Below are 24,352 nucleotides of genomic sequence, written 5' to 3'. Positions count from 1 at the left end.
TGCTGTACGGTTCAAGCGACCACGATAGGTCGCGCTTGCTGCATGTAGGGCGCATGCTGGTGGGACCGGCCCTTTAGGTCGCGCTTGCCGCATGCAGGTCGCATGCTCGTGGGAGAGGCCCTTAAGTCTTGTTGAGTGTCATTGGTGTGACCTCACCCTGTAATCTGGACAATCCCTCCCTGGAAGTGCCCCCAAAAATATGCCGCCCAGGCCGGGTGATGCATTCGGTCTCTATCTCATCAGGACTTCCGCGCCTTCCCTTTCCCCTCCCCCTCCCAGCTCTTCCTCAGCCCACCGGCTCCACCTCTTCCTTTTTCTTCCCCTCCCACCCCCCCCCCCCCCCCCTCCCCCCCCCTCCTCCATCCTCACATCAGTCTGAAGCAAAGATCCTATAGCGGAGCAAGATAGACCACTCCTGCTAAATGCAATGGGCTGACGTGTAGTTCGCAACGGAGTGGAACGTGGGCCTTTTATCATCCATTTTTGTAACCCGACCCAACCCGACCCGACTCGCAGTGTAATCAACGTTGCGGGGGAACAGTTTGTGTTAATAAATTAAAATTCTGAAAATGAGGAGAAGATTTTTCCCAAAGAACTTTTATTTTTACGAGGATGTTTCCGTAACCGGCTTCCGTCTCCGCACTAGTTATCGTTGCTCCGCTACGGGATCTTTGGTGCGGAGACGGAAGCCGGTTACGGAAATGGGGCCGAAAATTGCCCATGACCGTACTAGGTCATTTTCATCGAGTGGACCATCTTGCTCGCTATGGGATCTTTGGTCTGAAGAAGGGTCTCCACCCGAAACGTTACCTATTTCCTTCGCTCCATAGATGCTGCCTCACCCACCGAGTTTCTCCAGCATTATTGTCTACCTATGACAATAAGATGGTCAAGGTTGACTGAAATTGCTTGGTTGACCAGTCGAATGGGGAATAATTTCCGGCAATGTTGTGGTGTTCCTTTTATTAATTTGAAAGAGCAAAAATGGCCTTGGTTTAACATCTTGTTCACAGCATAGCTCCTTTGTCACAAGAACTCACCCTCCACACTTTGAGATGTGAGAGCCTGGATTTTCACTCATCTCTCCGCATTGGGACCTCGAAAATGTGTCCATTTGCTGATAACTGAACGATAATTAAAATTCACCACAGAACAGTTCTTGCTACTCATTAAAACACTTGGCGTTGAAATCTAGACTAATAATATGCAGGAAATGTTTCTGTTGGTGTTTATTTTTAAAATACTGCAAATATATTTGACGTCTACTGAAAAGAAGCATATACAATATATAAAAAATAGACACAAAATGCTGGAGTAACACAGCGGGTCAAGCAAGCAGCATCTCTGGAGAAAATAGATAGGTGATGTTTTAGGTCGGGACCCTTCAAGATGATTGTGGTAGGGTGAGTGGTGGAGAAAACTAGTTTTTTTTGTCTATCTTTGGAATAAACCAGTTCTTTAAAATTTTATTATATGCAATATATAAACTTGTTTGGACACAAAATGCTGGAATATCTCAGCGGGACAGGCAGCATTTCTGGAGAGAAGGAATGGGTGACGTTTCAGGTCGACCCCCTTCTTCAGACCCGAAACGTCACCCATTCCTTCTCTTCAAAGATGCTGCCTGTCCCGCTGAATTACTCCAGCATTTTGTGCCTATCTTCGGTGTATATCCAGCACCTACAGTTCTTTCCTACCCATGTAAACTGGTTTGCCAGATTGCTGCCAGCTTGGTGGTGTCAATTGGTGAGAACCTGTGCTCTGGGGAGAGTGCAACAAAATCTTGATCCCATTTATACAGAATGGGTTTAAAATTTCATGACACTTGGAGCACCAAGTGGCAATATTAAGGCAAAGTATTCAAACAGGATTTTGTGGACAGATTGAGGGGGAGGGGGCAAATAAATTAATTTCCCTGTGAAACGGTTTGTTCATTGTGCTTCCCCATCCTTGTCTCCATTGAACAAAAATTGTGGCACCCCGTCGGTATGTAGCCACTTAAACATCATTAAATTGCTAAGAAGTAGATGTGCAGATCTAACATCAGTATATCTCTGGTCAATCAGCAGTTGTCCCAACTGAGTGATCTCCTTTGGAATAATGAAAGGAAAACCTTTTTTACAAAAACATGTCCCTTTCCTCTTCACTTGATGGGCTTTAAAGCAAGGATGATGGGTTTGTCAGGGATAAGAATGAGGTCAAAGGTAGCTTTCACATCAGTCGTCCGGCTTGTTTCGATTTTAAAGTTCTGGAGCATCTAAAAAAAATTAGTTAAGGACATGGAGTAAGTTATTGCACTTACACTCAACTTAAACTTGACATGAATAAAATAAATTAATTTCCCAATGATAGTCCCGTCCTATATACTTTGTAATATGATTGAAGTGTAGCCGGCAAGTTCCCACAAGACCAACACAAAAGATAAATGTTTCAGCGATCTTCAATGAGGAGAATTACTGGCCTGGACTCTAGCAAGAACCAAAGATCCTACAGCGAGCAAGATGGTCCACGCGACGAAAATGACGTAGTCCGGTCATGGGCAGATTCGTGGGTCATTTTCGGCCCCATTCCCGTAACCGGCTTCCGTCTCCGCACCAAAGTTCGCGTAGCGGAGCAAAGATACTAGTGCGGAGACGGAAGCCGGTTACGGAAACATCCTCGTAAAAATAAAAGTTCTTTGGTAAAAATCTTCCCGTTTTCAGAATTTTAATTTATTAACACAAACTGTTCCCCCGCAATGTTGATTACACTGCGGGTCGGGTCGGGTCGGGTCGGGATACGGAAATGGATGGAAAAAAAGGCCCACGTCCCGTTGCGTTGCGTTGCGTTGCGTACTACACTTCAGCCCATTGCATTTAGCAGGAGTGGTCTATCTTGCTCCACTGTGGTATCTTTGGCAAGGACAACACCCTTCTCTGTAATAGTGTCAAGATCGTTCCTTGTTAATAACTCATCCAATGGACAATTGCTTTAGCAATGCAGCAATGCCACAATACTGCACTGGAGTGGCTGTCTGGATATTAACAGCCCAATTTTACTCCATGCTAAGACCGTCAACCAAATTTTACAAAGACAGCAAGTAAAATTTTAACGGTACACAAAATTGCTGGAGAAACTCAGCGGGTGCAGCAGCATCTATGGAGCGAAGGAAATAGACGACGTTTCGGGCCAAAACCCTTCTTCAGACTGTAAAATTTTAAAGTGCTGGAGTAACTCAGCGGGTCAGGCAGCATCTCTGGAGAACATGGATAGGTGGCATATCGGGTCTCAAGAACAGTCTCGACCTGCAACGTCACCTATCCAAGTTCCCCAGAGATGATGCCTGAGTTACTCCAGCTTTTTGCGTCTAAACGGTTTAAACCAGCATCCTCCCAAAACTAAACGAAAGCTTGGTTAGTAACCACAGACGTACGTGAATCAGGAAGATCAACATTTCCATCTCTGCGATTCGTCGCCCGATGCATTGGCGGGGTCCAAACCCGAAGCTCAGATTTCTGAAGTTGGTCTTGCCCGGCGTCAGCCATCTTTCGGGGTTATATCGCCCAGGATCGCTAAATACCTCCGCGTTCCTTCCCATCGCGTACAACCCCAGCTGCACCAACGTCTACAGGAGAAGGAAACAAGGAGACAAGGAACTGAGAGGGTACACAAAATTGCTGGGGAAACTCAGCGGGTGAGTATAGAAGCTGGGATGTAATGTTAAAATTGTACAAGGCATTGGTGAGACCAAATCTGGAGTATGGTGTACAATTTTGGTCGCCAAATTATAGGAAGGATGTCAACAAAATAGAGAGAGTACAGAGGAGATTTACTAGAATGTTGCCTGGTTTTCAACAACTAAGTTACAGAGAAAGGTTGAATAAGTTAGGTCTTTATTCTCTGGAGCGCAGAAGGTTAAGGGGGGACCTGATAGAGGTCTTTAAAATGATGAGAGGGATAGACAGAGTTGATGTGGACAAGCTTTTCCCTTTGAGAATAGGGAAGATTCAAACAAGAGGACATGACTTCAGAATTAAGGGACAGAAGTTTAGGGGTAATATGAGGGGGAACTTCTTTACGCAGAGAGTGGTGGCGGTGTGGAATGAGCTCCCAGTGGAAGTGGTGGAGGCAGGTTCATTGGTATCATTTAAAAATAAATTGGATAGGCATATGGATGAGAAGGGAATGGAGGGTTATGGTACGAGTGCAGGCAGGTGGGACTAAGGGGAAAAAAATTTGTTCGGCATGGACTTGTAGGGCCGAGATGGCCTGTTTCCGTGCTGTAATTGTTATATGGTTATATGGGTGCAGCAGCATCTATGGAGCGAAGGAAATAGGTAACGTTTCGGGCCGAAACCCGGAAGGGTTTCGACCCGAAACGTTGCCTATTTCCTTCAGGGTTTCGACCCCGAAACGTCACCCATTCCTTCGCTCCATAGATGCTGCTGCACCCGCTGAGTTTCTCCAGCATTTTTGTCCCTCGATTTTCCAGCATCTGCACAGTTCCTTCTTGAACAAGAAACCGAGAGGTTCTGTTTGGAATGTGAAGGTGAAGCATGAACTCTGGCCTTGTGGATGTGATTTAGTTAAAGATACAGCAGGGAAACAGGCCCTTCGGCCCATCGAGTCAAGCCCCATCAAATAAGCTCTGAACTACATGCTCTATTGCTGTTTGTTTTTTTGTGCTTGTGTACATATATACCTACGATCTATATATATGTGTATTTGTGAGTATGTGTGTGTATATATATATTTTTTTCTCATTTATTATATTGTTTACAGTGTACTATGTTTACATATTCTGTTGTGCTGCAGCAACCCCTACCAGACTGATTCCTGGGATGTCAGGACTGTCTTATGAAGAAAGACTGGATAGACTTGGTTTATACTCTCTAGAATTTAGAAGATTGAGAGGGGATCTTATAGAAACTTACAAAATTCTTAAGGGGTTGGACAGGCTAGATGCAGGAAGATTGTTCCCGATGTTAGGGAAGTCCAGAACAAGGGGTCACAGCTTAAGGATAAAGGGGAAATCCTTTAAAACCGAGATGAGAAGAACTTTTTTCACGCAGAGAGTGGTGAATCTCTGGAACTCTCTGCCACAGAGTGTAGTTGAGGCCAGTTCATTGGCTATATTTAAGAAGGAGTTAGATGTGGCCCTTGTGGCTAAGGGGATCAGGGGGTATGGAGAGAAGGCAGGTACGGGATACTGAGTTGGATGATCAGCCATGATCATATTGAATGGCGGTGCAGGCTCGAAGGGCCGAATGGCCTACTCCTGCACCTAATTTCTATGTTTCTATGTTTCTAAGTAAGAATTTCATTGTTCTACACAATTAAAATGTGGATTGTGAAAATTTCGGACACCTTACACTTGGAATGAACCAGACTATGGCCGAACGCACTATGGGAACTTCACTCAACCCCCTGCAGGAACTATTCAACAGGAGGTGCAACTTCAGAGCAAATAAAATCATGGGAGACCCCTTCCACCCCTGCAACGGATTGTTCCAGCTGCTACGGTCAGGCAAACGCCACCGTTGCCATGCGGTGAGAACGGAGAGGTTGAGAAGGAGTTTCTTCCCAGAGGCAATTCGGACTGTAAACGCCTATCTCACCAGGGACTAACTCTACAGAACGTTTTTCCTTCCATTATTTAATATGTAAAAGAATATGTGTGTTATGATTGTGTTTATAATTTGTTTGGTTGTTTTGTTGTTTGTCTTTTGCACAAAAGTCCGTGAGCATTGCCACTTTCATTTCACTGCACATCTCGTATGTGTATGTGACAAATAAACTTGACTTGACTTGACTTGTCTTAATGGACAAACGAGAACTTTTCATCAGGATATGGTCTCCATTCATTGACTACTTGAAGGGGCAGACTGGCTCGGCAGGTGAAACCGACTGAAACTCAAATTAAGGACCAGATGAAAAGTTATACTTTATAATTTACCAACTTATCTCCAAAGTTGCGTTTTTTAGTAAATTATTCCACACTTTTTTCTTTTTTATTCCTCTTTCTTATTTTCTATCTATATATTAAAAAAAATACTAGAAGCAGAGTTAATATCAATTGATAATATTAGTAATGTAGGAATGATATACATGAAATGTTTTTTAATTTGATATGTACCTGCCTCTAATAAAAAGAGTATTTAAAAAAAAAAGAATTTAATTGTTCTATCGGGGACATTCGACAATAAAACACATTTGAATCTTGAGCCCATGCCGACCATCCTTGACATGTTCACATTAACTATGTTATCCCGCACGCAAGGCCAATTTACAGCGGGCCGATTAATCTACAAACTCACACGTGTTTGGGATGTGGGAGGAAACCCCGGAGCACCTGGAGGAAACCCACGCGGTCACAGGGGGAACGTGCAAACTCCACATAGACATGACCCAGGGTCAGGATGGAACCCAGGTCTCTGGTGCTGTGAGGCAGCAGCCCCACCAGCTGCTGCACGTTGCCGTCCACAATTTAGAAGGATGAGAGGGAATCTCATTGAAACATATAAGATTGTTAAGGGCTTGGACACGCTAGAGGCAGGAAACATGTTCCCGATGTTGGAGGAGTCCAGAACCAGGGACCACACACAGTTTAAGTATAAGGAGTAAGCCATTTAGAACGGAGACGAGGAAACACTTTTTCTCACAGAGAGTGGTGAGTCTGTGGAATTCTCTGCCTCAGAGGGCAGTGGAGGCAGGTTCTCTGGATACTTTCAAGAGAGAGCTAGATAGGGCTCTTAAAAATAGCGGAGTCAGGGGATATGGAGAGAAGGCAGGAACTGGGTACTGATTGGGGATGATCAGCCATGATCACATAGAATGGCGGTGCTGGCTCGAAGGGCCGAATGGCCTACTCCTGCACCTATTGTCTATTGTCTATTGTCAATTCTCAAACTCCATATAAGTGTAGTATGTGGTGTAATCGTTTGTTCCTGTAAAATGGAAATCTGAGTGTTTGAGAATTTGATTGCTGTGGCATTCGGTATTGATTGTTAATTCTGTAAATATACACAGGGGACTCACAGATTCTTGTTAGAAAATATTATAAGTATGTAATTTACTCTAATGACTACTTAAACCAACATCTCGGACCCTCCAGTCATAAATAAAGATAGAAAATAATGGAAATACCTAACTAGTCTTTAGAAAGACATGGTTTAAAAATGAGCAAAACATTCTTCTAAATGGAGTGTTTAAGAAGGAACTGCAGATGCTGGAAAATCGAAGGTAGACAAAAGTGCTGGAGAAACTCAGCGGGTGCAGCAGCATCTATGGAGCGAAGGGAATAGCCAACGTTTCGGGCTGAAACCCTTCTAGATGGACCCGGACAATGCAGCGGATTGCAAAACTACCTGTTTAGTTCTAGAAAACCAAAGTGGTAGGTATCGTATGGTCATAAGGAATTGGAGTAGACTTGGGCCATTCGCCCCATCAAGTCTACTCCGCCATTCAATCATGGCTGATCTATCTCTCCCTCCTAACCCCATTCTCCTGCCTTCTCCCCATAACCTCTGACACCCGTACTAATCAAGAATCTATCTATCTCTGCCTTAAAAATACCCACTGACTTGGCCTCCACAGCCTTTTGTGGCAAAGAATTGGGCAGATTCACCACCCTCTGACTAAAGAAAACGCTCCCACAAGGTATAGTTTCCATTGGTTCTTTTATGTTGCTGTTTATTAAGAAAGGATATTCTAAAGGGTAGCACAGTGGTGCAACTGGTAGATCCACTGCCTCACAGCGACAGAAACCCGGGTTCGATCCAGGCCTCCGGTGCTGTCTGCGGAGTTTGCACAATCTCCGAGACCACGTGGGTTTCCCCCAGGAGCTCTGGTTTCCTCCCACATCCCAAAGTCGTGTGGGCTTGCAGGTTAACTGGACTCTGTAAACCGGCCCTATTGTGTAGGGAGTGGATGCGAAATTCGGATAACAAAAATACTGGTATGAATAGGTGATCAATGGTTGGCATTGACTCGATGGGCCGAAGGGCCTGTTTCTCTGCTGTTTTTTCGAAACTAAACAAATTAAATGTTTCGTGAAGGCAAACAATAAGCAATTAGCTGCATTAGTTGCTACAACAGTACATCAAACGTCATACCATTTGTAGGATACAGTTCTTAAAAGGTAGATATCTACTGCAGTGGGCAAATAATTTACTTGTCTATATCTTACCCCGGATGGTATGTGATAATTTTGCAACACGATGTCTTCACTTATGTATCGTTGGAGTGTTATAGCCACTGGATGAAGCCTAGGAAATACAAATACATTCCCTTAGGAATAAACCCTTGCATTGAAATTCAAAGTAGCAGTACAAGCGTTTTTAATACAAATGAATGGAAATGCAAAATGTGATCAGCTGGTTTAGTTTAGTTTAGTTCATGTAAAGTGAGTAAGTAGGTTTATTGGCCAAGTATTCACATACAAGGAATTTGCCTTAGATGTTCTATCAATCGGTGGTGGCCAGTGCCATCTTCTACGCTGTCATGTGCTGGGGAAGCAAGGCGAAGGTTGCAGGCGCCAACAGATTCAACAAGGTCATCAGGAAGGCTCCCCTCACTCCCCCTCCCTCCCCACCCAACCACTCCCCCCCTCACAATCTTTGTACATCCCCAATCATGGACTCTCCCCCCATCACCATCCATGTGTCTTGTGTTTTATTTTACGACTGTTGGCAGATCAATTTTCTTCCTGGGAGAGATAGAAACATAGAAAATAGGTGCAGGAGTAGAGGCCATTCGGCCCTTCGAGCCTGCACCGCCATTCGATTATGATCATGGCTGATCATCCAACTCTGTATCCCATCCCTGCCTTCCCTCCATACCCCCTGATCCCTTTAGCCACAAGGGCCACATCTAACTCCCACCCATACGCTCCTGCCCGGTCCCTCAGGTCAGCTGGTCAGCTGCTCCTGGAGGTACTGAGGTCTAGTCGGAGGCTCAGAGGGGATAGAGCCTTCTCTGTTGCTGCTCCGGCACTCTGGAACACCCTGCCATTGCACATCAGACAGGCCCCCTCTCTGTCCATCTTCAAATCCAGTGTTAAAACACATTTGTACTCCCTGGCTTTTGACCATGCCTGAGGCTTTGCTTCTGTTTGTGGTGTTTTTGATGTTTCTTTATTTTACATGTCTTTTCCTACTATTTCTTTTGATTGTTATTTTTGGTGTGTATTAACTTTTTTGTCAATGATTAGTGATGTACAGCACTTTGTTGCAGCTATGTTTGTTTTTAAAGTGCTCTATAAATAAAATTATTATTATTATTATTATTATTATTATTAAATATAGCCAATGAACTGGCCTCAACTACTTTCTGAGGCAGAGAATTCCACGTCTATCGTATCGTATTAACTACAGGGACGTTCCTACCTGAGTGTTTCCTTCAGCGTGGCTCTGAGGAGTGGCAACAGTTTCAGCATCTGCAGGGAGTCTCCTCCTGCTTTCTCGTTGGCCTCCACAACCTCACTGCGTAGATTCTCCTGAATGTGGGGATTTTTGGCCAGCTCGTACATAGTCCACAGTAGAGTTGTGGATGTCTGGTTCGGGATTGAAGAGGCAGTAAGCAACTTTTAGACAGATCATTTTCAAACAGAACGAGCATGTTACGGAAAAAAAAGCACAAACACTATTTCGTTCACAGATAGATCATCTACCAAAGAAGTTGAGGTTGATACCTGTAAACAAACACTAGAGACAGTGTGTGATTTAAACACATCTTTAATCTGCACTGAAACTTAACAGCGCTAAGGACGATAGGTTGTCAGTACATCCTAGCTGTTCAGACTAGACTGGCATCGCTGGAACCAAGTGTTAGTATAAGTGTTATAGTGGGGTGGAGTTAGTGATGCTGGCTTATGTGTGATTGGCTCACATGCATCATCAATCTACAATAACTATCAAATTTGTCAAAAATTGTTATTGCTTTATGAGTTAAAATGAACTGTAATTAATTATTACAATTAATTTAAAAAAAGGAAAAAATTTTATTTTTTTCTAACTGTTATTAACGGCTAATGTGCCCCCGAGTTACGGCTGGCATTCCCGCTCTCAATTTAATCTTTTTTGCACCGCCATTCAATATGATCCTGTCATTTTTCCCGTACCTGGGACTCAATTTTCCCCTTAGCCACAAGGGCCACATCTAACTCCCTCATTCCGTCTCAACTTTGTGGCAGAGAGTTCAATCACTTGAAAAAAGTTGTATTTCCCCCCTTATCCTTAAGCGTCCTGGACTTCCCCACACATCGGAATAATCTTCTAATTAAGAATTTTGTAAGTTCAGAAAGTATAAACCAAGTCTATCCAGTCTTTCTTTCCTGAGACCTTCTCTGCACTCCCTCTATGGCATGCCCCCTCAGTACCAACGGCTGGCATTACGAGCAGTAGCTACGAAAAATATCCATTCGGACTCCTACGGACATTCAATCCGATGACACCCAGTTTCGAAATGAAGGGGAAATAGTCTGCTCGGGCCAGGAAACCTGCGTGAGAGTAACTCGGGGAAATGCGTGGGACAGGGTCTTTACTCTGCGGGTTGACATCCAATTAAATCATGTCTGCATGGTGGTTCAAGCTACAAGATGTCCCTTCCAGAAATATTGAGGTCAACAACTGCACTTGTGGTAATTAATGCATTGCATTTCATCTGTTCATCAGGACATCGAGAGTGCGGGTTGACCGGACTTTGAATAATGGCGCCAAAACGTGGCGGTGTCTGCACGTGTAATATATGCAAAAAGAATCTCACTGTGCAGTTGCAGATGCGATAAAATAAAGCTCCATTGAACCATTGAACCAGTGTTAGTCACCAAATATGTTGGCCTGACCTGACTGCAACAACCAGGTTCAGGAATAGCCACTTCCCCACAGCCATCAGGCTATTAAACCTGGCTCGGACAAAACTCTGATTATTAATAACCATTTTCTGTTATTTGCACTTTATCAGTTTATTTATTCATACGTGTATATATTTATATCATGGTATATGGACACACTGATCTGTTTTGTAGCAAATGCCTACTATGTTCTGTGTGCTGAAGCAAAGCAAGAATTTCATTGTCCTATACAAGGGACACATGACAATAAACTCACTTGAACTTGAACTTCCCCTCATTCTGATCATGTCCCCAAGCATGTCCATGATCATTTGCTCAAACAACTAATCATAATCAAATATGTCCCATTCTTTCTTCTCCCTTCTCCCATTCAGGCAGAAGATACTTGAAAGTGCACACAGCCAGACTCAGGAACAGTTTCTTCCTCTCCACTATCAGGCTTCTGAACAGCTCTTGACAAGCTAGGGTACTGTTTGAGGCATACGGACTATATTGGACTTTGTCTATCAGACTGATGTGCTATGATGCTGAGAATTATATTTTGCACTCTGTATCTTCCCCTTTGCTCAAACAACTAATCTATTGTATGTGATTATATCTATGTGGGGTACAGTATATCTGGCCTGCTTGGATAGCAAGCAAAAGAAAGCTTTTCACTGTACCTCAGTACATGTGACAATAATAACCGCAAACCTAATCTCCCCTCCTCCGAATATCTGCCCAAACTTAACTGCCCATCATCTGAACTGTGTACAGAAAAGGTCGGAAGCATTCTGCAGGTCAGGCAGGATCTCACAAAGTTATGTGCGTAGCATAAGCAGGCAGCATCTCTGGATAACATGCATAGATGACCTTTCGGGTCAGGACCATTCTTTAGACTGATGCTGGTGAAGAAGGGTCAGTCTGAAGAAGGGTCCCGAACCAAAACGTCACCTATCCATGTTATCCAGAGATGCTGCCTGACCTGCTGAATTACTTCAGCATTTAGTGTCCTTGTATCTTACAAATCCACTATTGCACATTTATTTCCCATTGCAATGTCCCGGACATTTCTCAGTGTTTAAAAGCCATTCGGCCCTTCTCTTGTATGTTACCTCTCCCCCCTTCTCCATCCAATGCTATTGGCAATATGATTCACGGTCAATTGAAAGCACATTTCTTTTCTTACAGTGTCGACTGCGCCTGTCATGATCTCTGTAATGCTGGCTCTGATGTCTTCAAGAGGAAGCATGTCCTGCAGCAGAAGATCAGCTAGGACACCAGGGTATGCTCTATCATCTTTGAGTCCCTTTCGGAATTGCCTGTATGTTTTCTGGATACAGTTATTAGCTGGGAATGAAAGTAAAGAATACACTATCAATACACAAACATTTCACAAACGATGCGCAAACATGGAAAGGAAAGGTTTGGAGGGATCTGGGCCCAATGCACGCAAATGGGATTAGCTTAGATGGTCATCTTGCATGTCATGGTCGAGTTGGCTGAAGGGCCTGTTTCCATGCTCTATACGTCTATGACTCTAATTCAGCTAACTCAACCATCAATAAACATTGCTTCATCCTTCTTTGGAGCAGCGACCATAATTTCTTCCTGAATTTGAAAAGGGTTCAAAACTCCTGGAAGGCAATCTTGGTCCAGTGGAGAAATATTGGAGGCAATGGGCAAAGAACTGTGTCCTAACAAGATTTGGATCAATGGATCCAATTCATCTCTAATAAACAAGATACGGAAACAACTCATGAATTCCTACTACTGGGAAGCTATTAGGCTACTACCAACTGCGTTAAGGAGATCCATGGTGAGTCCATCTCTCCAGTTATATCTTAAATCCAAATGAAAAATGGCAAGGGTCCTTAAGGCAAAGTCAGGAATCCCACCAGACTGTGGACTGCAATTTTTTCCACTGCTTTTTTTCACACAGAGAGTGGTGAATCTGTGGAATTCTCTGCCACAGAAGGTAGTTGAGGCCACAGTTCATTGGCTATATTTAAGAGGGAGTTAGATGTGGCCCTTGTGGCTAAAGGGATCAGGGGGTATGGAGAGAAGGCAGGTACAGGATACTGAGTTGGATGATCAGCCATGATCATATTGAATGGCGGTGCAGGCTCGAAGGGCTGAATGGCCTACTCCTGCACCTATTGTCTATGTTTCTATACACTGCCATAGGGATGAAGGTATGAAGAGGAGATTGAAAACTGTGATCTCCAGTTTAGGAACAGCTTCTTCCCAACAAACATAAGGCACTACACTACAACCGGTACAGGCAGCATCTCTGGATAGAAGGAATGGGTGACGTTTTGGGCTGAGACCCTTCTTCAGACTCTTGCTTACTCCAGCATTTTGTGTCTACAGTGTAAACCAACATCTGCAGTTCCTTTGTAGACAAAAGTGCTGGAGAAACTCAGCGGGTGCGGCAGCATCTTTGGAGCGAAGGAAATAGGCAACGTTTCGGGGCGAAACCCTTCTTCAGACTCTTCTGCAGTTCCTTTCTACATTATCCTACAACCATCAACTAACCAATAACATATTTTGGTTACATTAGGTTTGTAGGTTAATTGGGCTGGTATAATTGTAAATAATTGTAAATATCCCCACAGGGATAGCGCTAGTGTGTGGGGATCGCTGGTCGGCGCGGACTCGGTGGGCCGAAGAGACTGTTTCCTTGTTGTATGTCTAAACTAAACTAAACTAAACTAAACTAAATGCAGGAGTGTAATTGAAATATTTCCAGCTCCTCTTACCGTGAGCAAAAATGATGTCCCAAGAACCTATGTGTTCCTGCCAGACCTTTGAGTTGATTGACTTCAATAGACCTGGTGGAATATAGAGCATTGGCGTTGTGGATTTGAACATCATGGAAATCGAGTTGATGAACCTTTGCGATGCATCATTTTGATGGCCCTGCAGTATATCGAGGCGTTCACCATACAGTATGTGGCAGATGGCTGCAAGGAAAAACGTCCATTGTTATTCTGTGCCTCTGCGTAGACCAGTGAAAAGTTCATAAAAGTTTTGAATTGAATTGTTTTGACGTGACAAGTCACGGCGAGATTCTTTGTATGCAAATTGTCGCCACGTAAAGGGCACTTACAGAGTTACAAAGTACCCCTTTGTTCTCCATCCCCACCCCTCTCACGGCAGTCCCCCCACGGCAGATACTCCTTACTCATTCCCTCAAAGGTTAAAGTAAATCCCCTCATGCCTATAGTGTACGTACACTAATCCAATGACAACTATAGTTAGACACAGTAATCTGACATGAGAATATACCCCCAAATGCAGTTTATGGAACATTCTTAGTTCTATCTGTGGTACACAACAATGCTGGAGAAACTCAGCGGTTGCAGCAACATTTATGGAGCGAAGGAAATAGGCAACGTTTTGGGCCAAAACCCTTCTTCAGACTGATGGGGGGTGGGGAGGGGGGGGTGGTGGGGGGAGGGGGGGGGGGGCGGGGAGAAGAAAGAAAAAGGAGGAGGAGGTGCCCGAGGGCTGAGGGAGAGATAGGAAGGGGAGGAGACAGCAAGGGCTAACAGAATTGTGATAATTCAATGTTCATGCCACCAGGATGCAGACTCCCCTATCTGTGTCTGAGCATTCTTGCCATGCGGCAGAAGGTTGTGGGTTCAAATCCCACACCGGAGACTTGCACACGTAAATCATATTTTCAATGTGGGACTGACTGTGACTAGTGTGTAGGGTAGTGCTAGTATATGGGGTGATGGATGGACAGTGAAGGCCCAGTGGGCCGAATGGCCTGTTCCGCGCTGCATCTCCAAAGTCTAAAAGACCTTTCTCCACTGGGCTCCATGACCTATTGTGAATCATGATCATTCTATCATCCTTCTTTTGACATTCTTTCAAAGTCTTGAACTCCCATTTGTGTGAATGTCCTCCAGCTCCGTAATCCCCATCCATTCTCCATGTTCCTCCATGGGAGGATCCAAGGGAGGTTCTACTGCAGTTGTACAGGGTCTTGGTGAGACCACACCTGGAGTATTGCATACAGTTTTGGTCACAAGGGCCACATCTAACTCCCTCTTAAATATAGCCAATGAACTGTGGCCTCAACTACCCTCTGTGGCAGAGAATTCCACAGATTCGCCACTCTCTGTATAAAAAATGATTTTCTCATATCGGTCCTAAAAGACTTCCCTCTTATCCTTAAACTGTGTGACCCCTTGTTCTGGACTTCCCCAACATCGGGAATAATCTTCCTGCATCTAGCCTGTCCAACCCCTTAAGAATGTTGTAAGTTTCTATAAGATCCCCCTCTCAATCTTCTAAATTCTAGCGAGTACAAGCCGAGTCTACCCAGTCTTTCATCATATGAAGGTCCTGACATCCCAGGAATCTTTAAACCAAAGATAGACACAATAAGCTGGAATAACCCTGCAGCTCAGGCAGCATATCTTGAGAAAAGGAATAGGTGACGTTTCGGGTCGAGACCCTTCTTCAGACTCCGTTGGAAACTAGTTGTTGAGTTTGAGACAATGTACAAGGATCTACATGATGTCTCTCATCCCGCCCGCTTGATCCCATTACATTACAAAGCAAGAAGTCCACAGTTCCCCCACAGTAGCAACGTCTTGCAGTTACCCCACACATTTACAGTTTTTATCCATGAGTAGTTGCTCTACTCAACAGCCAAAAATCTGTAGCCTCCCTTTGATCTGCTATTTTGTTGGTTCACATGCTTGATCAATGGTGTTTTATCATTAATGTTTTATTATTATTAATGTTTAGTGTTTTCCGAGTCATTCGTAACTGTCACATTGTTACTTGTGGGCGGAGCACCAAGGCAAATTCCTTGTATGTGAATACTTGGCCAATAAACTTACTTACTTACTTAAATTCCCAAAATACTATTCACAATGAATGGTGCAGTTTGACTATTATGCTAGCAATAAGTATGTTCAATTGTTTAAATGTAGAGCATTTAAAATTGTTTAGAAAAATCATTCCATACAAGGCTATAACATGCAACTATCCAAATAAATAAGCAATATTGGATCCTTACATTCGAGTGCGAATTTGAAGAGATCGTTTGAGAGATCAACTGTCCATTTACCCCTTCTGCTTTTCTCGATCTCTTTGTATGTCATGGACACAAAATCCAGTGCCACTTCATTGAGAAGAGGCACAAACCTTTGGGTGATCTGGGGTGTAAACAATGCTTTATTTAAAATAAGTCGATTTTTTTTCCAATCTTCCCCACTTCTGCAAGACAAAAGGGTAGTGGTTAGCGGGCTGGCCATTGCAACTCTTTTGATCATAGAAAACATAGAAACATAGAAATTAGGTGCAGGAGTAGGCCATTGCCCTTCGAGCCTGCACCGCCATTCAATATGATCATGGCTGATCATCCAACTCAGTATCCCGTACCTGCCTTCTCTCCATACCCCCTGATCCCCTTAGCCACAAGGGCCACATCTAACTCCCTCTTAAATATAGCCAATGAACTGGCCTCAACTACCCTCTGTGGCAGAGAGTTCCAGATTCACCACTCTCTGCATGAAAAAAGTTCTTCTCATCTCGGTTTTAAAGGGTTTCCCTTTATCCTTAAGCTGTGACCCCTTGTCCTGGACTTCCCCAAACATCGGGAAACAATCTTCCTGCATCTAGCCTGTCCAACCCCTTAAGAATTTTGTAAGTTTCTATAAGATCCCCTCTCAATCTTCTAAATTCTAGAGAGTATAAACCAAGTCTATCCAGTCTTTCTTCATAAGACAGTCCTGACATCCCAGGAATCAGTCTGGTGAACCGTCTCTGCACTCCCTCTATGGCAATAATGTCCTCCTCAGATTTGGAGACCAAAACTGCACGCAATACTCCAGGTGTGGTCTCACCAAGACCCTGTACAACTGCAGTAGAACCTGCAGCAGATCAGTCTCTGCACATCCAAACACAAATACTTGAAGCAGGCGAGGCTAATCCACAGACTTGCTCCACCATTCAATAACATCACGGTTCCCCCTTTTCACCTCAGTACTACCAGGACGGAAGTGATAGTGTTTGGTCCCAATGGCTCCCGTGAACCTCCCCCTGTTGACTTGTGTCCCTTGGCACTATATGTGAAGCCAACAGTTTTGAACTTGGGTTTTAAGATGGACAGTGATTTTAAATTAGATCGTCAAATAGGCGCGGTAGTTAAGTCCAGCTTCTTTCATTTAAGGCAGCTGGCAAAGGTGAAGCCCATTCTTGAACGACAGCATTTTGAAACAGTAATCCATGCCTTCATCACGTCTCGGCTGGATTACTGTAACGCACTTTATTTTGGAGTTAGCCAGTCTTCCCTTGCACATCTCCAGTTGGTTCAGAATGCTGCTGCTCGCCTTTTAACTGGAACACGTAAGAGGGAGCACATAACGCCTATTCTGGCCTCCCGCCACTGGCTGCCTGTGTACTTTAGAGTTAATTTTAAGATTCTTTTATTTGTTTTTAAATCTTTAAATGGTCTCGCCCCGCCTTGCCTCTCTGAGCTGCTTCATCCATACGCTCCTGCTTGGTACCTCAGGTCAGCTGATCAGCTGCTCCTGGAGGTACCGAGGTCTAAGCGGAAGCTCAGAGGGGATAGAGGGGATTGCCCGAGACCCAGGTTCGATCCTGACTAGGGGTGCTGTCTGTGCAGAGTGTGTACGTTCTCCCAGTGGCTGCGGGAATTCTCCGGGTGCTCCGGTTTTCTCCCACACTCCAAAGACATGCAGATTTGTAGGTTGACAAAAGTGCTGGAGAAACTCAGCGGGTGCAGCGGCATCTATGGAGCGAAGGAAATAGGCAACGTTTCGGGCCGAAACCCTTCTTCAGATTTTCCAGCATCTGCAGTTCCTTCTTAAACAGATTTGTAGGTTAATTGGCTTCTGTAAATTGCCCTTAATTTGTTGGGAGTGGATGAGGAAGTGGAATAAGATAGCAACTAATGTGAACAGGTGGTTGATGTGTACCGTGGCACAACGTGCCTATTTGCATGCTGTATCTCTAGTTTCCCACACTTCCCTTGATCGTTGAGCTGCGGCTGCAGAGCGTCCAGCCGCGGGCGGGCGGCACTGGATTTCAACACCGCGGAGCCTGGTATCCGAGTTCGCCAGTGTCAGAGGTCCGGCCAGCGCGGCCTGAGAACTTTGGACATTGCAGTCTTCAGGGAGGAAGCTGCCGCTTCAGTCCAGGCCGCTGAAGAATGTTCACCCGACGCCGATGATCCAGCTTCGCGGCAGAGGGCCTGAGAACATCGAGTTGGCTGAGGAGGCCACATATAGACCCCGACCTCGGGTGGGTGGACTATGAGGGGGGAGAACTGGATATTTTTAGTGCCTTCCCTCACAGTGAATTCTGCTGTGGGGGGACGTTTCATGTTGATTTCTATAGTGTACTGTTCTGTGTCTTTTATTCTTTTTTGTTTTGTATGGATTTATTGACATATAATCTGTTCAATTCATTTAATCAATCTCTGTAAAGCACTTTTGTTCAAATTGATTTTGTTGAAAAGTGCTATATAAATAAACATTATTATTATTATTTAGATCCTACTTAAATTCCCTTGATCCTTTTTGTATCTCCTCTTCTATCTTGAATCTGCTTAGAATTGTGTGAACAATGGTTTAGGAGATCCACAATTTAATGCAGCACAAACAAATTTCTATTCCACCGAGTTAAGAAGTTGCTTAAGGATAAGGCAGGGGTAAGAGTAGAGTTGGGAATAGTGCTGGAGATGATGGACAAAGGTCATTGCTGGATATAAAAAACCAGTCCCGCACATCTCCTTTACACTCCTTTCCCCTCTCACCTTAAAGCTGTGCCCTCTAGTATTTGACATTTCCATCCTAGAAATAAATAATTCTGATGAAAGGGTTACACTTACTTTAACAGAACTCCGTATTTTTCTTTCCTGAAGTCTCTGTAAGCCATCCAAGCTCTCATTTTCAACCTCTCTGGAAATATACCCTCTGCTCTGAACAAAATGGCAGCATCTTCAGGATTAATAATATTTACACTGTTGTAATATCCAATCCTTTCCCTGCAAATGAATGGAGAACAGGTTACAGTAATGTGCAGGAAGGAACTGCAGATGCTGGTTTAAACCGAAGATATTGACACAAAATGCTGGAGTAACTCAGCGGGACAGGCAGCATGTTGTTTATGAAGGAACTGCAGATGCTGGAAAATCGAAGGTACACAAAAGTGCTGGAGAAACTCAGCGGGTGCAGCAGCATCTATGGAGTGAAGGAAATAGGCAACGTTTCGGGCCGAAACCCTTCTTCAGACAGGCAGAATCTCTGGAGAGAAGGAACGGGTGAGGTTTCGGCTCAAGATCAGTCTGAAGGAGGGTCTCGACCAGAAACGTCACCCATTCCTTCTCTCCAGAGATGCTGCTTGTCCCGCTGAATTACTCCAGCATTTTGTGTCTATCACAGGTACATAGTAAAGTCTGTACTCTCAGTAGTGGATTCAAAAGCTTGTACAAGTGTATATGTGAGTATTACAGGGGTCACAGCTCATTCTGAATGGTAGAACAGCTTCTGCTCCTCCGTTAACAGGTTCCTTCCATAAGCTGGGGGGTCGTTTGATTCACCTCTACCCCATAAAGGATATTGGACTTTGTCTAATGAACTGATGTGCTACAATGTGCTGCAATGCTGAGAACGATATTCTCCACTGAAGAAGGATCTCGACCCAAAACCTGACCCATTCCTTCTCTAGAGATGCTGCCATCTCTGCTGAGTTATTCCAGTATTTTGTGTCTATCTTTGGTTTAAACCAGCATCTGCAGCTGCTTCCTACACCTTTGAATATCAACTTCCCAACCCTTGTTTCCCCTCTCTCTCTCCATCTCTCCCCCATCCTAGTTCTCCGCCTAGTCTGACTGTCCCCCTTGATTACATTTTAATCCTTGTATGCCTCGTTGTCACCTTCCCCATTAATGACAATGATCCATTCTACATTTTCCTAGGACTTCGTCGCCTTTGATGTCTCAATTTCACACCTCACATTTTTTATCTCTACGTCTCCCTCTCCCCTGACTCTCAATCTGACGAAGGGTCCCAACCCAAAACGTCACCCATTCCTATCCAGAGATGCTGCCTGTCCCGCTGAGTTACTCCAGCATTTTGTGTGTACCCATTTTTCTTATAAGTTTGTTAGCGCATGTCTGAACTTTGCCTGGGGTTTTCTGCATGTAAGCTGGACTCCTTTATTTTCTCTTGGTTTTAGTGTGGAATTGAACCTTGTACAAAATCAGACAGCCTTCAAACTCTGCCAATTGCTGTCAAGGTGACCAGTGTTTATGTATCCTCCTCTCTTTAAACTGTTTCTACTTTCTGAGCGCTTTGACTTTGTTTGATGTAAGCAAGTCTGCTTGGCTGATGCAGTGTTTCCATTAATTACAATGCTTATATCTTTCTGCAGTTGCGTAATCCCAGATAGCAGACTGCACAAACACCAATGTGCAAAGTATACATTCAATTACTTTGTTTCTCACAGCTAACTTCTTTGTCGTTTCGTTTAGTTGAGAGATACAATGTGGAAACACTGAGCCTGCGCCAACCAGCGATCGCCGTAGACCATGCCCGAGGTCAGGATCGTACCCTGGTCTGTGACGCTGTAATGCCCCTGTCCCACTTAGGAAACCTGAACGGAAACCTCTGGTGACTTTGTGCCCCACCCAAGGTTTCCGTGCGGTTCCCGGAGGTTTTTTGTCAGTCTCCCTTGGTTCTTGGTTTCTTGGTTTCTTGGTCCTCCAAAATATTCCAAATGGAATTTAAACTGGAGGTGGTGAAGGGAGGGACTGAGCCAGAAAGGGTTATTGGGAAGAAAGAGCTACTTTAAATGTAGTTGCATCTGGTTGGGTAACTATAGTAGGGTGGAGATTATTCCATGCTTTAATTGGGCGGGGGAAGAACAAATTGCTGTACACGTCTGTCTTTGTAGCTGGGATCACAAATTGGATCGAATGCCTCCCTACCTGCTTCCACTACCTGCAACCTCCAGCAAGCACCTGCAACCTCCGGGAACCGCACGGAAACCTTGGGTGGGGCGCAAAGTCTCCTGAGGTTTCCGTTCAGGTTTCCTAAGTGGGACAGGGGCAAAGCACCAACTCTACCACCACACCAATGTGTCGCTCTTTCTTCAATTCTTCCTCAGCATGGTTCAGCTTGGACAAATGAGTATTTCACTTTGATTTTTCCACAGTATAGGTCTTTCCTATCCCCTGTGAGAATAAAGGGGATTCCACTAATCTGTGACCTCAGGTCCACTAAGGTCTTAGGTCTCTTCAACTATTTCTTTCAGCCATCCAATGTCCACCCATTCCTGTTTGAATGAACGTGTGCTGTAAATCTCAAGATGTAAACCCTGTGATCTGGCCTTCAGTTTATGACGATCTATGATGCATTTAGCAGTCTTTATCTGAAGGTCTGGTATTTGTTTTTCATTAAGTTATGGGATGTGTGCGTGTGTGTTGCATTGGCAAGGCCAACCTCTTTACTTCATTCTTAACTTCCATTGAATGAAGAAGGAACTCGATCCAAAACATCACCTCTCCAAGTTCTCCAGAGATGCTGCCTACAATGCATTTCGTTGTCTCTGTACCGCTGAGTTGCTCCAGCATGTGTGTCCTTCCAGAGAACGACACTATTGCAGGATCATTCAGTTTAGTTTATTGTCACGTGTACAGTGAAAAGCATATGTTGCATGCTAACCAGTCAGCGGAAAGACAATACATGATTACAGTCATGCCATTTCCAGTGTATAGATAAGGGAATACTGTTTTAGTGCAAGGTAAAGCCATCAAAGTCTGATCAAAGATCAAGGGGGCTGTTATGATCAAAACATTTCTGTGGATCTCAACCATGAACCTGATTGCTTCTGAGGTTTTACAACAATTGACAACAATTACAGGCTATTTAATTAACAGTCTAAAAATTCTACTTTGATGGGATTTCTACTCAAAACTGCTGGTGCTAACTGCTGGATGACTGGTCCAATGATAGGTGCTACCTTGCTGCTAAACACCGTAAAATTGGGTGAAATGAAACTCACTGTCCTTGTATATGTTTCACCTTCTGGGTTGACGCCCTTGAGATGGGCAAGAAGTGCAAAAGCATAAAATCCTACGGTCATGTTCAAGATCTCAAGGGAATACAAGCTAAATTACTCAGATATTTTGGCAAACCAGAAGTGAATGTTGCAGTACCTCTCTCCCAACCTTTTAAAGATCTCAGAGGCTAAATGGATTTTGTATAGCTGTGGGAGAAATTGTGTCAATGTGAAAAATAATGGTGAAAAATAATGCAAAGATCTATTACATTAGTGAAAGATTTTCTCACTTCATTCAGTCAAATCTGGATAGGTTGTGTGTTGTTGCTTAATATGTACAATTATAAATTCATAACTTAGTTAGATCATTCAACTATAAAGACAAAAGCTCAATTGCTTTAAGAACAGCTTTTGTAGAGGTGTTATGTGCACCCACTTTAGCTATAAATTTAGCTAGCTGCCATACACAGTGTGGGAACAAAGTTTATTTAAATATTTTTTTAACAACACACAAAGTGCTGGAGTAATTCTGTGGGTCAGTAGCATCTCTGGAGAACATGGATAGGTGAAGTTTCGGGTCGGGACCATTCTTCAATGTGAAGAAAGGTTTTGTTCGAAATGTCACCTATCCATGTTCTCCAGAGATGCTGCTAACCCCTTGGGTAACTCCAGCACTTTGTGTCTTTTTGTAAAACAGCATCTGCAGTTCCTTGTGCCTTGATTTAAATATACTTGTTCAAGAGTCTTTTTAACAAAATATTATCTCAAATATTCAGGAGAGTTTATGCCACGTTAATGCTGAACATGTAAATTTGATTAGTACATTGAAGAACTTATAAGAGTCTCTTTAAACATGAATTTAATTTAGCTGAGGCAGATTTTCTTACCTGTAAATTGGACCATACTTATTGAAGTTATTTAACATGAGATTGTGGGTATTTTTGATATCACTGTTCCTCCAGAAAGTAAATGCATTGAACCAATTGTTTTTCCAGTTACCCGGTAACTCATCGTACGATTTCAGAGTTGGTTCCAAAGAAGTACGTGATTCACTTGTTTCTGAATGATTCCTACGAGGGGACACTGTGAAGTGATGGTCCACGGAGGGAAATGCACCCCTTTGACAAGAAGCACTGGCAATTAAGGAGAATCGAAAACATCCTCTGATCATTGTAACACTTGCAGTTCGCCTTGCAGCCGTTCACATTTGAATTGTTTTTTCTCACTGCTGTTTTTATATCACACTTTCAAGGACTGTGCAGCAGTCACGTCATTAGAAGACAAAATTTGAATCTTTGTTATTCTGAAAGGCCATGACGTATTACCAGTGGGTTAAAGGCTACAAGTCACTTTTAATTGCATGTTATCATAAAAGCAGTATTTGTGCCATCTTCTGCAGACGTCTTTATGTTGGATAACATAATCTCACAATTTAATCCGTTGGGGAAAAAGCTGTGAAGTCTCTAACTAGGGAAAGTTTCATTAAACCAAATACATTTTGGCAATTTTTATTTTATTGACTTGTCTTCAACATTAAATGGGTATTTTTGCGACTGTTATTGGCAGCTAAAATACAGGACACCCAGTCCACCACAGTCGTATCCCACGATCATCGTTTGTTTTGAAAATGAAAAGTTGGAGGAACTCAGTGGGTCAGGCAGCATATGTGGAGGGAATGATCAGACAACGTTTCGGGGCAGGATCCTTCTTCAGTCCGATAGAAGGGTGTGAAACCAAAATGTCATCGGTCCATTTCCCTGCACAGATGCTGCCTGTCCCGCTGAGTGCCTCCAGCACTTTGCTTTTTGCTCAAGATTCCAGTATTTACAGCCTCTTGTGCCTTCATACTTTGCGTCTGACAAGCCAATTGTCACACTGCCATCCCCATTTCCAGCATTTAAACATACGCCAATTCATCTTCTCCAGAGATGCTGCCTGACCCGCTGAGTTACTCCAGCACTTTGTGTCTTTTTTCCTCTTCTGTTGTCTTTGTCCCTGACAGTAACAGTGGCTCAATATTTCTGATTTCTGATCCTTCACCATCTATTCTGGAAGTACAGGTTGTTGGCAATCTCGTGGCCTACTGACACTTTGCTACATTTTCAGATGTATGGTCCTTAAAATGAAACTATAATCCAAGCCCCAGTCTTCTGTCTCAGGTGGTTGTAAAATATGCCATGACATGACATTATATTTAAGACGAGAAGGCATTAACTACATTTGTGCCATAATGATGTCGCTGGTAGAGCTGCTGCATCACAGCACCAGAGACCCGGGTTCGATCCTGACGTCAGGTGCCGTCCGTGCGGTGTATGCAGGTTCTCCCTGCGACCACGTGGGTTTTCTCCGGGTGCTCCGGTTTCCTCCCACAACCCAAAGACGTACGTTTTTGTAGGCTGATTGCCCTCTGTAAATTGTCCCTTGTGTGTACGGACTGTGTTGAACCAATGTGTGAACGAGTGATCGATGGCCAGCGTAAGATAGTTTTGG

At 43.8% G+C, this 24,352-nt stretch overlaps 1 protein-coding gene across 1 annotated transcript; it reads right to left on the bottom strand.

The window, feature by feature from the left end:
• Nucleotides 1-497: 497 nt before the first annotated feature.
• On the bottom strand, nucleotides 498-23,481 carry LOC129713472 (cholesterol side-chain cleavage enzyme, mitochondrial-like). The gene is made up of 9 exons (XM_055662523.1): nucleotides 22,750-23,481; nucleotides 18,690-18,845; nucleotides 15,852-16,051; nucleotides 13,573-13,776; nucleotides 12,000-12,160; nucleotides 9,366-9,532; nucleotides 8,168-8,246; nucleotides 3,413-3,604; nucleotides 498-2,257 (listed from the first exon to the last, which is right to left on the bottom strand). The coding sequence occupies exons 1-9, from the start codon at nucleotides 23,031-23,033 to the stop codon at nucleotides 2,144-2,146; spliced, it is 1,557 nt and encodes a 518-aa protein (XP_055518498.1). The 5' UTR covers nucleotides 23,034-23,481; the 3' UTR covers nucleotides 498-2,143.
• Between the last annotated feature and the right edge of the window lie 871 nt (nucleotides 23,482-24,352).

Source organism: Leucoraja erinacea, chromosome 36, assembly GCF_028641065.1.
Source record: "Leucoraja erinacea ecotype New England chromosome 36, Leri_hhj_1, whole genome shotgun sequence".
NCBI lineage: Eukaryota > Metazoa > Chordata > Chondrichthyes > Rajiformes > Rajidae > Leucoraja > Leucoraja erinaceus.
Note: the sequence above shows the minus strand (reverse complement) of the source record. Positions and strands in the feature narration are given on the sequence as shown.